The sequence below is a fragment of the Polypterus senegalus genome, chromosome 9, assembly GCF_016835505.1.
Source record: "Polypterus senegalus isolate Bchr_013 chromosome 9, ASM1683550v1, whole genome shotgun sequence".
In the NCBI taxonomy this organism is placed as follows: Eukaryota; Metazoa; Chordata; class Cladistia; order Polypteriformes; family Polypteridae; genus Polypterus; species Polypterus senegalus.
The window spans coordinates 66,249,923-66,265,484 of NC_053162.1; the positions used below are offsets into that span (position 1 = coordinate 66,249,923).

At 38.1% G+C, this 15,562-nt stretch overlaps 1 protein-coding gene across 1 annotated transcript in view; it reads left to right on the forward strand.

The window, feature by feature from the left end:
• znf507 (zinc finger protein 507) overlaps window positions 1-15,562 on the forward strand; it is a 59,439-nt gene that overhangs the window by 13,942 nt on the left and 29,935 nt on the right. The window contains exons 2-3 of the mRNA XM_039763168.1: window positions 670-2,813; window positions 9,995-10,115. Coding sequence (XP_039619102.1) covers window positions 672-2,813; window positions 9,995-10,115 — 2,263 coding nt within the window. The 5' untranslated portion in view covers window positions 670-671. The remainder of the gene's footprint in view (window positions 1-669; window positions 2,814-9,994; window positions 10,116-15,562) is intronic.

Below are 15,562 nucleotides of genomic sequence, written 5' to 3' on the forward strand. Positions count from 1 at the left end.
TTCAATTATGGGAATGTTTCCTGTTTATAATGATTTTCAAGAAATATCTATAACAATATTTTAGCAAATAACGTTTTTTGTTTGAAGTATTTTTGTAACCCCTGATTTACCTTCTTTCTTATGGTAATGAATACAGATATAATGGCTCATATATTTATACTGATCCAGTCAATTTAATTCTTAGGTGCTTAAATTACAGTTTAGTGATGGGGGGGGGTTTGGGGGAGTTTCTTTAGGTAAAGCTGATGTCACATTACACAACTTTTAGTCATAGAAGATGTCAAACTTGAAAATGGCAGTTGGTGGTCTTGTTACCTAAGCATGTGATACTACATGACTGGAATTCACAGTGTATGCTAAATTAGAGGGCTGCATAATGACTTTCCAGCACATAAGTCTCAATAGCTTACCCTTTTTTCTGACTGATAATAATGTGCTGCTTGATGGAGCCAGTACCTGTGTGAAGGTGTTGCACTTGTAACAATTTCACCTGCAGTCTTTGTACCTCTGCCACCCATTCTTGTTTTCTACTCTTAAGCCCTATATAGAATTCTTCTTTTCTCTGCCTCATAGATTTTTCTGAACCATAGGTTAATGAAACTAGGTTATCTTTAATTGTTTTTGCCTTATCATTTCAAAGTTAGATATCTACCTGTCTTCTATTTTCAGGCATGGAAGAGAACAATGATAAATCACTGCTTATATCACAAGCTGGGAGTCAGGACACCATGCTGATAACAGACAGAACTGGTAGCCCTCGATTGCAGGGCTCTGATGACAAAGAAAAACATAATGCAACGGACTCGCTCATCCAAGTCATTGAGAAGCTAAGCAAAATAGTAGAAAGTAAAAGGCAGAGGAGATGTTCCATTGCTGGGAAAAAACGGGCTCATCTTCTTTATCCTTCTTTGGACATGGAAACAAGAGAGATATCTGAAACTGCTGCTAAAATTGTTAGGTGTGATGACCCATCTGCTAATGAATACTGTTTCACAGAAGATTCACAGGATGTCTCTTCTAGAAATGTTAGCTGTTATGTTTGTAGCCTTTGTAAATTCCTTTTCCCATCATTAGAAATTTTAAAGGAACATTTAAAGCTGCATGATACACAAAATGAGGTGATTCTTGTGTGCTCAGAGTGCTGTTTTACTTCCAGAAGTCAGGAGGATCTAGAGTCACACATAAAAATTCATTTAGAAAGTGTTGAACATAATGCAAATGTAGGTCAACATCCGCTGCACCCCATTCAAAATCTGAATATTTCCAGTGAACAAGGGAATGTTCTGGTGTATGCAGGAGATATTGGGAGTTTGAAATTAGATCAGAGTGAGAGAAAAGCAAATCTAGAATCTGTGGAAGCAGGGCCAGAAAAAAAGAAATGGTATACTTATGAGCAATATGGTATGTACAGATGTTTGATCTGTAGCTACACATGTAGTCAACAGCGTATGCTAAAAACTCATGCATGGAAACATGCTGGTGAAGTTGATTGTTCCTATCCAATATTTGAAGATGAATCTGAGGCTACAGGTGTACTGGATGTAACCTCGGTTCCACAAACTCAGACAGAGGAAGCTGTTATTCTTTTGGCTCAATTAAGCAAAACTACAGACCTTGAAAGGGCAACTCCTGTTCAGTTTCAGATTAGCTCTTCAGATTCTGTGAGGGAAAAAAAACCTGTTTTGAGTCAGTCAGAGAATGAAACCTCGGATCATATGATGAATCATGTAATTCTTCCTAATCCACCAGATGAAGAAGTAGTAACCGAGGAAGAGACTGCATCAGAATCGGACCTGGAAAATGCAACCTCTGATAGCCTTCTTTCCTCTGCTCATAAGATCATCAGTTGCAGCCCTAACAAAGCTGGCCATGTTAATGTTATTGTAGAGCGCCTACCAGGGGCTGAAGAGTGTGTTTCTAGTAAGCAGTTTTTAATTAATACAGACATTGAAGATGACAAGAGACTTATCACTGAAGATTCAAGGCTAGCATATTATGAGGATGTTGCAGAAGTGTTTCAGTCCAACAAAGATGCTGTTGCTGTAGAGGAAGTAGTAATAGGGTGGTGCAATAATGAAAAGCAAACTGAAGATGGAGAATCAAAAGTCTTGACTACTGCAGATGAAAATACACCTCCAGTCCGCAGGAGGACCCACTCAGAATCATTAAGATTGCACTCCTTGGCTGCTGAAGCACTTGTTGCAATGCCTACACGAACTCCTGAAGTAATGAAAAGCATTGCTGAGCTAAATGTTCAGCATCCTAATACAGAAGGATTTATTGATTTATCTAACACTTCACAGCAGAAGCTTGCCGCTACTATTAAGTGTTCTTTGGAGGAGGGTGTAAGAGATGATGGCACAGTACTGATGGATTCAGAATTGCAATCAAAAGCCAAATCTACCACATCAGAGGTACCTGTCAAAATGGGAATCAGCATGTCATTGCTTACTGTAATTGAGAAGCTTAGGGAGCGAACAGATCAGAATGCTTCAGATGATGACATTTTAAAGGAGTTGAAGGATAATGCCCAGAGCCAGCCAAATAATGATGCAAATTTGTCTGGGAATAACTTGGTGGAATATATTCCAGAAAGTGAAAGACCATACCGCTGTCGCCTGTGCCGTTATACTAGTGGCAATAAGGGTTACATTAAGCAGCACCTCAGGGTACATCGTCAAAGGCAACCATACCAGTGTCCCATTTGTGAGCATATTGCAGAGGATAGCAAAGATCTGGAGAATCACATGATAAACCACTGCAAGACAAGGATGTACCATTGTAAGCAGTGTCAAGAAACCTTTTATTATAAGGTAAACTATTTCTTTAAAATATGTTCATTATATAAATTGGACTTTTTCTTTGAGGTCATTCCTTGAAAGTTTAGTTATGTTTTCATGCTGGATGATGGGGTGTCAGGTAATTATACCGAATCTTAAATGTTTACTGCATTTAGTGTTAAATTGGTATTAAACCTCTGAATGAAACAGAAAATGAATGACACGTTCTTAAGTTCAATATAAGTTTTGAGTAATGTTTGTTTGTATTCATATAAGTGTTGCTGGCCCCTATGTCTAGCTTACTGGTAGTAGACTGATAGTTTCTCAGATGGGGTATGTCCATTAGAAATCTGCAAAGGAATGATTTTTATTTCCCACCCATTTTACTGTATGTAAGCTTTTTTTCTTACCAGCAGCAATACTGGTTCAAGTGTGCTGATTTATAGGCTGAAGTGTTTCTTTTTTGTGCCATGTTCAAAGTAAAGAACCTCTCCTTCATTTGCAAGGTCCAGGACACTCACTTCATTGTTTTTCTTGCAGCTACAATTGTTCATTTTTTGTGGGCATTGTATTCATTGTACTGTACTATCAGACGACTGGCTGTTAACAGAATTAAATACATGTGCCCACACTATTTTCGATGAAGCCTAACAAATGTATTATACAGTTTATGTATAACCTATCATGAAATGTATTTGACATATTGTACTATCTCATAGTATCCTGCTATTCAGCTTAATCATTTCTGTAATCTGTTGCTGTGGACAGTGATGAGTAGACTTGTCAGTCTATTCACTGTCTTTCTAAAGTTGAACTTCCATGTTTCAAACCCATTAAGCAAATATTTTTACTTTGTATGTAAAACCTTATTTATTTCCATTAAACTTAACATTCTGGCCCAGGACTAAATTCTTGTCCAGGTTATCCTGTAATGCTACTGGTGGTTGTTTCAATAACCCACCCCAAAAGGCATACCCCACTAATAATTTAGTGTCCTTAGCATACAGAATCAGAGGAGTAATAATGTTATCTTGCTCATTTATATAAATGGGGGGGAAAAAAGAACAGCGACCCAGAATGAACCATCACAACATGATTTATCCCAAGTACACTTTTGTCTATGATAGATGGACATGTATTTTTTTTCTACCTTCGCCTATAACATCTGTAGTCATGGTTTCCTTTTTTTGCTTTTGAGTGATACTAAGGGAAGGTGTTTTTTGAGTAAATTGACAACTCAGTTGGTTTTAAATCTTCCATTTCAGTACATTTACTTGCATGGTAAGAACAGCCAACAAATTATGTAGCTGCATTATTTATTTAACTTCATTCTACACAGGTTAACCATCTAACCTTCTTTTTAAGTGGTTCTGAAGTGAAACAGACTGGTTTTCCAGAAATGTCTTTTGGCTGAATGAAAAATCTTATACACTATATCTCTGTATTTCCTTATTCGAGTTTGAGTGAACTGGAGCCAATAATAGTAGCAGTGTGTGCATCCCAGAAACCATCCTTGAATAGGGCACCAATTATTTGAATGGCATACTTGAGTACTTTGGACCAGTTTAGCCATTAGTGAACACAAAAAAAAGTCTTTCAAATTAGTTTGCCATTTTTCTGAATTTCACCTGAGAAGAAACTATCTAAAGAAATCACAAACTCCTCTTCCCTAAGATCTTAAGTACAGGATATATAAACTGGCAACTTTGTATTCTGTGCTACAAATGAATTCAGGAGAAGTCATTTGTGGGTTTCCCCCATCCCCCCAATGTGCTGAAAATTAAATGCCAGCTGGTTAGTTTCTCAAACTTCTATGTCTTTAAAAATTATGACCACATGCCACCTCGGCACATTCTGTTTTTAAAAATCTATAAGAAAGCATACAGTATTTTTTGGACCATAAGGTGCACTTAAAATCCTTCAATTTTATCAAAAATCGACAGTTCGCCTTATAATCCGATGTGCCTTATGTATTAATTCTGGTTGTGCTTACTGACCTCGAACCGATTTTATGTGGTACACAGTGCTGAAAAATCTGTCAAAATGTTTTATAATGACTTTGGTAAGCTACAAAGCCGCACCACTTGATGGATTGTTGGAGCATTACGGCTACCGTAGTCGGGAGCCTCACGGAATAATACGGTCCCGATCAAAAGTTTAAGACCACTTGAAAATCATATTTTGCATGGTTGGATCTTAACAAGGTTCCAAGTAGAGCTTCAACATGCAACAAGAAGAAATGGGAGTGATTTTTTGAGCATGCAATTTAATGAAAATAATGATTAAATTGAAACAGGCTGTTTTACAGCTGATCAAAAGTTTAGGACCACACCTCCAAAAAAAACCCGTAAACCCCACCCCCCAAAAAAAAAACAGAAATCAAACTTCCAAACATGAACTCAGTACTGAGTAGCTCCACCGTTTTTGTTGATCACTTCAAAAATTTGTTGCGGCATGCTTGATGCAAGCGTTTGCATGAGGTGAGTGGGAACATTTCTCCAAGTGGTGAAGACGGCTGCACGAAGGGCATCTACTGTCTGGAACTGTTGTCCATTTTTGTAAACTTCCCTTGTCATCCATCCCCAAAGGTTCTCAATTGGATTTAGATCAGGGGAACAAGCAGGATGGGCCAAAAGAGTGATTTTATTCTCCTGGAAGAAGTCCCTTGTCCTGCGGGCATTGTGTACTGTAGCTTTGTCCTGTTGAAAAACCCAGACGAGGGCCCTCGGTCATGAGGAATGCTCTCTGCAACATCTGGACGTAGCCAGCGGACGTTTGATGCCCATGCACTTACTGAAGTTCCATTGTTCCACTGGAGGAAAAACCACCCCAGACCATTATGGCGCCCCCTCCACTGTGGCGCGTACAAAACATCTCAGGTGGGATCTGCTTGTCATGCCAGTAACGTTGGAAACCATCAGGACCATCAAGGTTAAATTTTTTCTCATCAGAGAATAAAACTTTTTTACACCTTTTGAATGTCCCATGTTTGGTGCTCTCTTGCAAAGTCCAAACAAGCAGTTCTGTGGCATTCAAGGAGACGAGGTCTTTGAAGACATTTTTTGTTTTTGATGCCCTTCAGTCTCAGATGCCGTCTGATGGTTATGGGGCTGCAGTCAGCCTTAATTTGGGTCGAGGATCGTCCAGTGTCTTGACGGACAGCCAATTGGATCCTCCGGCTCAGTGCTGGTGAAATTGTTTTGGGTCTTCCACTTGACTTTTTTGTTCCATAACCCTCAGGATCATTTAAGAAATTCCAAATGACTGTTTTACTGCGTCCCACCTCAGCAAAGATGGTACGCTGTGAGAGACCCTGCTTATGCAGTTCAACAACCCGACCACGTTCAAAAAGGGAGTTTTTTTGCCTTTGCCATCAGAACGTGTGACTACCTGACAGAAAATGACAATGAATTCTCATCTTTGCACAGATTTGGCCTTTTAAAGGCATATGGTCCTAAAATTTTCATCAGCTGTAAAACAGCCTGTTTCAATTTAATCGTTATTTTCAATTAATTGAATGCTCAAAAAATGCTTTGTCTCACTCCCATTTCTTCTTGTTGCATGTTGAAGCTCTACTTGGAACCTTGTTAAGATCCAACCATGCAAAATATTTTTCAATTGGTCTTAAACTTTTGATCGGGACTGTACGTACTGTACTTCAACATCATAATACGGTGTGTTTATTAGGACCTTAAAATGTCACCTGTTGAGACATGCTTACGAAGCGGATTCAAGGCTCAAGGCTATCGGGCACGCAGTAGAACATGGGAATAGAGCAGCTTCGAGAGAATTCAACATAATGAATCAATGTTGCGGAAGTGGACGAAGCAAGAAGATGATGACCTGCGCCAAGTAAAGAAGACCAAACAGTTTCCGAGGGAACAAAGCAAGATGGCCACAGTTAGAGGACAAACTTGAACAGTAGGTTATTGAACAGAGAACAGCAGGTAGAAGTGTCTCTACAATTCAACTCAAGGCAACGGCGGTAGCACATGACATGAAGATCACTGACTTTCGAGGAGGTCCCTTTTGGTGCTTTCGTTTTATGAAAAGACGTAATCTTTCCATCCGCACAAGAACTACCATCTCTCAGCCAAAGGATTACGAAGAAAAGCTGGCTATTTTCTGCACTTACTGCAAGAACAAGATCACTGAAAAAATTCGGCCAGAACACATCACCAACATGGACAAGGTCCCTCTCACCTTTGACATCCCCGTGAACCGTACTGTCGAGAAAATAGGAACCAGTACGGTATCTATACGCACCACAGGGAACGAGAAGTCATTCTTCACTGTAGTTCTCGGTTAGCAGGCTAATGGCCAGAAACTACCACCCATGGTCATTTTCAAGAGGAAGACTTTGCCAAAAGAAAAGTTTCCGGCCAGCGTCCTCATCAAAACTAACCCAAAGGGCTGGATGGACGAGGAGAAGATGAGTGAGTGGCTGAGAGAAGTTTGTCAGGAGACTGGATGGCTTTTTCCACAAATCTCCGTCTCTGTTGATCTGCGACTCTGTGCGCGCCCATCTCACCGATGCTGTCAAAATCCAAGTGAAGCAAACTAATTCGGAGCTTGCCATCATTCCGGGTGGATTAACCAAAGAACTCCAACCGTTGGATATCGGTGTCAACAGGTCGTTCAAAGTTAAATTGCGAGCTTTGTGGGAGCATTGGATGATGGAAGGCGAACACACATTCATCAAGACAGGAAGGCAACGCCAGGCGAGTTACGCCACTATCTGCCAATGGATCGTGGATGCCTGGGCTAAGGTATCAGTCTCAAGTATCGTCCGAGCTTTCACGAAGGATGGAATCATCACTAAACGGCTAAGTAACAGCAATGAGACCGACTCTGATAATGACGAGAGAGATCCGGGCATACTTGATGCTGAAATCGCCCAACTGTTTACCTCAGACAATGAGGATGAAGAATTTGTGGAAGAGGAATGAACTGAAAAAGTGAGTGTATTGTTTTGTATTTTATGTTACAACTGAACAGTGTTGGGAGTTATTGGGAATGAGTTGAATAAAGTTTGAATTCTATGACTGTTTTGTTTCGCTGAATGCGCTTTATAATCCGATGCACCTTATGTATGAAAGTAGACCCATTCATTGATATTGCGCTTTATAATCCGGTGCGCCTTATGGTCCGAAAAATACTGTACTCGCCAGTGTTATATCATAATAAACTAATTATTTTACACAGTGTAACTGTTTTTACAGTTAAAAATCCATTTTTCCCAAATGTTACAATTTTTGTTCCTAATTCTTTTTTCTTTACTAGGTTTAGTTAAGTGTTGCATCATTTATACTTTCTGGCTGTCAGGAGCTATGGAACACAATTTATTTTTGTAACATTCATGCTGCTTTCTTGGTGTAGTCCCTTAGTGTATATATAATAATAATTCTTTACATTTATATAGCACTTTCCTCTCTACTCAAAGTGCTACCACATAGGGAGGATCCAGGACTCAAGGATGCTACCATGGCACCAACTATATAAATACACGGTGTGCACAATTATTAGGCAAGTTGTATTTTTGAGGATTAATTTTAATATGGAACAAACACAGTGCTATCAGTCAATCCAAAATGTTAATAAACCTGAATGTTTCACAACGGAAATGTGAGTGTGAACATCATCAGGGAATACATATGTAAAGCACAATTATTAGGCAACTATTAGTGTGCAGATTTATTATGCAACTAAAGGAAAAATGAAAATTTTCCCATCTCGCTTGTTTATTTTCATCCGTTATAGTGAGAATAATAAACAAACACCTCAAAATTTACAAATAAACATCTCTGACATTTCCAAAAAAAAAATAAATCAAATCAATCAATGACCAATATAGCCACCCTTCTTTCCAATAACAGTCATAAGCCTTTCCATTCAAGGAGTCTGTCACTTTCTTGATCTGTTGACGATTAGCTTTTTGTGGAGCAGTGACTACAGCCTCCCAGACACTCTTCAGAGAGGTGTATTGTTTTTCTCCCCCGTAAATCTAGCGTTTAAGAAGTGCCCACATGTTCTCGATAGGGTTTAGGTCAGATGAGGAAGGGGGGCCATGTCATTATTCCTTCATCTTTAAGGCCTTTACTGGCTGGCCACACAGTGGAGAACTTCAATGCAAATGATGGCGCATTGGCCTGCATAAAAATCATGGTGGTCTTCCTGTATCACTGTTTGAAGAAAGTGTCTTCGAAAAACTAGCAGTAGGTTTGGGAGTTGATTTTGAGTTCATCTTCAATGCAAAAAGGTCCAACTAGCTCATCTTTAAAAATACCAGCTCATACCATTACCCCACCTCCACGTTGGAGTGGAGCTCTGTGCCCATTACTGATCCACAGGTCCATCCATCTGGTCCATCAAGAGTCACTCTCATCTCATCGGTCCATAAAACCTTTGAAAAAATCTGTCTTCAGATATTCCTTGGCCCAGTTTTGACGTTTCAACTTATGTTTCTTGTTCAGTGGTGGTTGGGTTTCAGCCCTCCTTACCTTGGCCATGTCTTTGAGCACTGAACACCTTGTACTTCTCGGCACTCCAGGTAGGTTGCAGCTCTGGAATATGAAAGTACTGGAGGATAATGCGTTCCTGGTAGCTTCACGTTTGATTCTTCTCATTTCTTTGGCAGCTAATTTGCGTCTTTTGTTCTCAACACGTTTCTTGCAACCCTGTTGACTATTTGCAACAAAATGTTTGATGGTTCTGTGATCACACACCAATATCTTAGCAATTCCAAAAGTGCTGCATCCCTCTGAAAGACTTTTTACAATTTTTGACTTTTCAGAGTCAGTTAAATCTCTTTTTTGGCCCATTTTGCCCGAGGAAAACTAGCTGCCTAATAATTCTGCACACCTTGATGTAGGGTGTTGATCTCCTTAGGCCACACCCTCCCTCATTACACAAATACACATCACCTGACGTGCTTAAATCCAATAAGCATTCAAGTTAATACAGCTTGGAGTTGGAATATACGCATTAAAAATGATGATATGGTCAAAATACTCACTTGCCTAATAATTGTGCACACAGTGTATTTCCTTCATTTTTGGCTCCAAATGTTATTGTATCCTACCTGTGTGGGTTAAGATAGAAATAAAGCCAATTGATGTTACCTCCCCCACCCTCTTCCCTAAGATTGCAAGTACAATTAAGGATTTCTCTTAAATGATATTTTAATACTCTTAAATCGTTTTAAATTATTTCAGAGCCAGCTGAGAGCTCATGAAAGAGAAAAGCATGATTTACATGAAACCTTACCCTCTTCCTCTTCTGCTAAAGAAAGTAAAGCACCAGTCAGTCCTTCACAAGACAAGAGTGATGATGAAGGTAAAACGCATTTTTCTTAATCTTAGTTTTATACAACTGTTATTTTCCTCTTTGAAAATTGGAGAGATTAATTTTTCATAGTAAGTTTAGTTTTTGTAGCTTGTTGGCAGGTTTGAAATTTAGTATTGATGTTGCATCATGGTGTATTGATGTAATGGAGAAAATTGAAGAGTTTTTCTTCTGAATTTTAGCTGGAGTAGTCTTGATAAATTTGCAGAGAAGTCAAACTTTTCTTTTAAAAAAAATAAAAATAATAAATAATAATTCCTTGTCATGAGAGAGGCCATTATTTGTTTTATTTTTGACTTAATTGGAATTAATTTTTATTTATTTAGTGTAAAACCTTTTGTTTTAGTACTTTAATTTTAACACAAATTGTGGAAATTACACACTTTATTGTATAAATCCCACATGATTTGAATTAGTAAAATTGAATAATTCAACTGCTCTGTCAAGACAGAAAACCTTTAATAAAGCCATTTCATCCAATGATAGTTAACAGTTGAAGTCCAGAAATAAAATATATACATGATTCTTGCACACTTTGACATGGCAAGACTAAGTGTGATTTGAAGTTGTCTCAAGGTTGAATGTGGGTTGTTAGAAGTTGAGATGCATTGCTAGTAGGGCTCTGCTATGTATTAAAAGTTCACATTGTTTTGAAGTATCGATGATGTACAATAACCATCACTGGGGTGGGTAGATGCTTGTGGATTATGGATAAAAAGTACCCATGTACTGTGGAAATAGTTTTATGTTATGTTTTGTGGTGGGGTTTAATGGTGTGCAAATGTTTTAGCTCAGAATGCAGTAATTTTATTTTGTCACAGATTGCTGCAGCTTCGCACATGTAGCTGTATTCAGTAATGTCATTTTCATCATTCAAATGATTCAATGATAATTCATTTAAAATTGCGTCAAATAAATTAGGCTGCCTCATCATAAAAATCAGATTCAAATAAATATCTACCAAAAGGAAACCAGGTTTCCATTTTATTTTTTTAGGAATCTGTGACTTACTCCAATCAAATGTGATGTTCTCATTTCTTTCTAACCTTCTTCTCTACCAAAAAAGTGACACAGCATACATTATTAAAAAAAAACGTACTATTTTGTGTATGATCGTGGCTTTGCTATTTTTTGCATTTTCTTATCATGATTGCAGATGGCATTGAGTGTTGATTGGTATTGTCTGCTTGCAGTGGTAAAATGTGCTTGTAGGAAGACAATAGTACTGACTTTTTAAAAAAACATAATGCACTGCTTTCATACATTGATTTATTATCTTGTGTATATGTATACAGGGCATTGACATTCTTATTGTAGCAACCCTTCCGTGTGGATAGAGGAGAAATGAGGATAACATGGTTTGTGAAAGTAATTAAAAAAAAAAAAGTTCATTCTTATTAAAGGTTACACTAAAGATGAAAGGGAATAGTGCCTAAGTGATGTTACAGTAAGAAAAGAAATAAGCTATAACTTTTTATACCCCTGACTGCCTTTCTCCATTGTTGTTGCCTTGACTGCTGTTTTTGTGTTTTATTTGGCACAAAAACAAGCTCGGTCTCTATCTTGTCTTGCACACTTTTGCTCCTTTCAGCAATGTCCAGCCCTCAGTTTCTTTAAGTGCCACCAATTTACATTGTCCGAATGCCGCTGACCTCCGCACCCGCTGGTGCCAGAAAGTAATACTGAGTTGGACACTTAATATAGTATCTTGGCTGTGAAGAAGCACATCTATAAGTTTACTTACCTACAAGCAAAAGCTTGAAATGGAACATAATTACAGGCAGTACTCTTAGTGTCTCGATCCTCCTCTCCAATTCGTTATTGAAGCTTCAAGCACCTCTGGTACCGGGCCCATTTCAAGCATTCTGAGCACTCAAGTCTGTGAGCACCACAGTGGCAAAGTGCTACAAATGTACATGTGCTCTTCCAGTTCAAATGTTGCACATGAAACACTGATCAGACTGCCTTCATTTATCTACAGCACAGTCTTGCTAAACTAGCTAAGCACAGGAATTTTGTGCACTTCCTACTGTGAATTTGAGTGACTGACTGCTTTCTTGTGAGGCACGGTAGATTAAAAAAAAAATGTGATGACTGCAGTTAAGCCTTTTGAACAAATTTCTGCAAGTGCTTGGAGTTAATCAATAATGTTTATATTCATTGATATGTCCTGCTAATGGGCTATGAACTGTTGGCTAGCCTTAATTGGTAGCCAATAAAAACAAACACACCAATGAAAGATTTGGGGAATATATCTAATTGTGTGTAATTGATTTAAAACATGATGGAGCATTACCACCTGAGCTACCATCAATATGCTTAACAGAAACAAACTAAACAATTTTGCATCTCTCGTGGAGGTGACCCCACCTGGATACATTTGCTTCACAGAGGCCCGTAGCTCACGACAAGGCAGAGGGGTTGCAATAATTGTTAGATCGGAGTTAAGCATTAAAAGAATCCCAGTTGACTGCACATTGTCTTTCAAGTATCTGGCTCTTAAGCTGTTAACGAAATCTGGTCCTATTTCACTCATTGTTCTCTATAGTCTTCCAAAACACAATGTATCTGATCTAGCTGAATTACCAATCCACTTAAGTTCTCTTCCCCAGAGAGTCATTCTTAGCAATGTCAACAACCATATTGTCATTTCTACATGTAAACAGAGGAATGAGTTCTTATCCATAATGGACTATTTTGATTTGGAGCAACATGTTGATTTTCCTACCCACTCTGATGGTCATATATTGGCCCTGATCTGCACATCTTGCTGATCTCTCAGCAATACTTACAGCAGTGATTTGCGACTCTCTGATCATAAAGCAGTACTTTTCACTGTCTTATTACCTGTCCCTCCTCTTACCTGCAAATGTCAAATTTCTTTCAGAAACCTGAAAAATCTTTCCCTCCATCTTTGTTGGATCCATCTTTGATATTTTCTTTTCATCCCTTATTCCATCAGCTCTAGATAGGCTTGTTCACTACTATAACTCGGCCCTTCATTCAGCATTAAATAAAACAGTTCCTTTAAAACAAGGTTTTTTTTCTAAAATAATCGGGGGCGACTTTAAAGCAGAATCTGAGATAGCAGCGGCTTACAGCGTCGCTGATCAAACACCGTCAGACCCGACCAAGATCTTTTATAGTTCGTTTTGAACGATTATCATTTAAGTTAGAGGTGATGGAACTCCTCAGGAAAAAAAAAAGGGGAAGATATTATATATGAAGACTGCCACATTCGCGTCTTCCCTGACTTCTCTCCAGCAACAGCTATTAAACGCGCCGCCTTCTATAATATTAAACAGCGGCTACGGCAAGCCAATGTCAAATACGGCCTCCTGTATCCAGCAAAACTGAAAGTGGAATGGCAGGGTCATTTCTATGTCTTCGCTAGCAAGGAAGAGGCAGAAAATGAGTTAAGAAAGCTGATCCGGGACTATTCTGATACATAATTGTGAGTCATGGCGGTAAATGATAACGCTAGGATTAATAATCTACTGTCTGATCTATTTGTTTTAAAATACGGGTTTTTATCAGCATATATTCTCATATTCTTATATTATTATTACTTACTTATTACTTATCATTACTTAGTATTACTAGGGCGCTAAATGTTTATGTTTTATTGTGCTTAATTACGTTTTCCTCCTCTTTTTTTTCTTTTCTAATTATTTCATGTGTACCCTAAATGAGACTGTTCAATATCATACCCTTGGTTTGCTGTTATTGCTATTACTGCATTAAGACTTGTTATGCTTGTTTTGGACACATCTTTAACACCATCACCTGGGTTTATTATCTGGGGATATCATCTTAATGCACTAAAATTGATGAAGATTATATGTATATGTGTATGTATATATATATATATATATATGTATATATGTATGTATATATATATATATATATATATATATATATATATTAAGTGCAAAATTCTTTTTTTTTTTTTTTTTCCTCTTTTAAAGACTATATTGGTAACAGATATCTCTATCTTTTAACCTTAAAGCGCCACTGCATGGGGGCTTGATGTGCTTTGGACGTGCTCTGTCTCTGGGTATGTCAGAGGACTGGGACTGCATGAAGTGGGTTTTAGCCTCACCTGGGGAGGCAAAAAGGGAGGGTGGGGGTTAAGGGGAAGAGAAAGAGAGCAGGCTTGATCTATATCTAATCTATCATCTCAATCTTTATAATTATAACTATCAACGTAATAATAAGCTGCATGGCAACAACTCTTGGGGGAATAGGAAATTAAGACCTAAACTATTTCACTTCCAGTTAAGACTATAATATGACACCAAAAACTCAGAATCAGTGTCTCCATGATGGGACAGTTAACTTCGTAAGCTGGAATGTTAAAGGCCTGAATCACGAATTAAAGAGAAAGAAAGTACTTTCTCACCTAACAGGTCTAAATGCTAAAATAGTATTTTTACAGGAAACCCACTTACTAAGTAAGGATCAGTTCCGGCTGCAAAAGACTGGACTGGCCAAATGTTCCATTCTAGTTTTACAAAGAAAACTAGAGGGGTGGGAATTCTCATACATAGAACAGTACCATTTGTAGCATCAGATGTAGTATTGGATCCTGAAGGGAGATATGTGATGGTCATGGGAGACTTATCTAACTGTAAAATGATTTTGATAAATGTTTATGCACCTAATGTTGATGATAAGGAATTTATACAAAATTTATTTGCATCCATTCCCAATCTGAACACTCATAAACTTATAATGGCTGGGGACTTTAATTGTGTTCTAAATCCACTTTTAGATAAGACTTCCTCCACAGGGAGAACGGCAACTAACACCGCAAAGATAATTACAAAGTTTATAACTGATCACAACTTATCAGATCCCTGGAGGTTTTTAAACCCAAATTCAAGAACATATTCTTTCTACTCACCAGTACATCATTGCTACTCAAGGATTGATTACTTCTTTATAGATAATAACTTCTTGCCTAAGATTAAATCTTGTAAATACGATGCTATTGTTATTTCAGACCATGCTCCGATGATCTTGGAGCTGAAATTACTAAGCCCCATACACTCACCCGCAGATGGCGTCTCAATCCGCTTCTATTAGCTGACGAGAATTGTACTGAATTTATATCCAAACAAATTGAATTCTTTCTAGAGACAAATACATCCCCTGAGATCTCTGCAGGAATACTCTGGGAAACTCTTAAGGCCTTCTTAAGAGGACAGATTATCTCATATCTTTCCCACAGAAATAAATCCGAGCGAAGAAAGTAGCAGAGATAAAAGCGAAATTACTAAAATAGATGAAGAACATGCCAGACTACCAAGCGAGACTCTACATAAGAGGAGGCAGGCTCTACATTCAGAATTAAACCTCTTGACAACTAAAGAAACCGAACAACTAATTTACAAATCCAGACATCATTATTATGAACATGGAGAAAGCTAATAAGC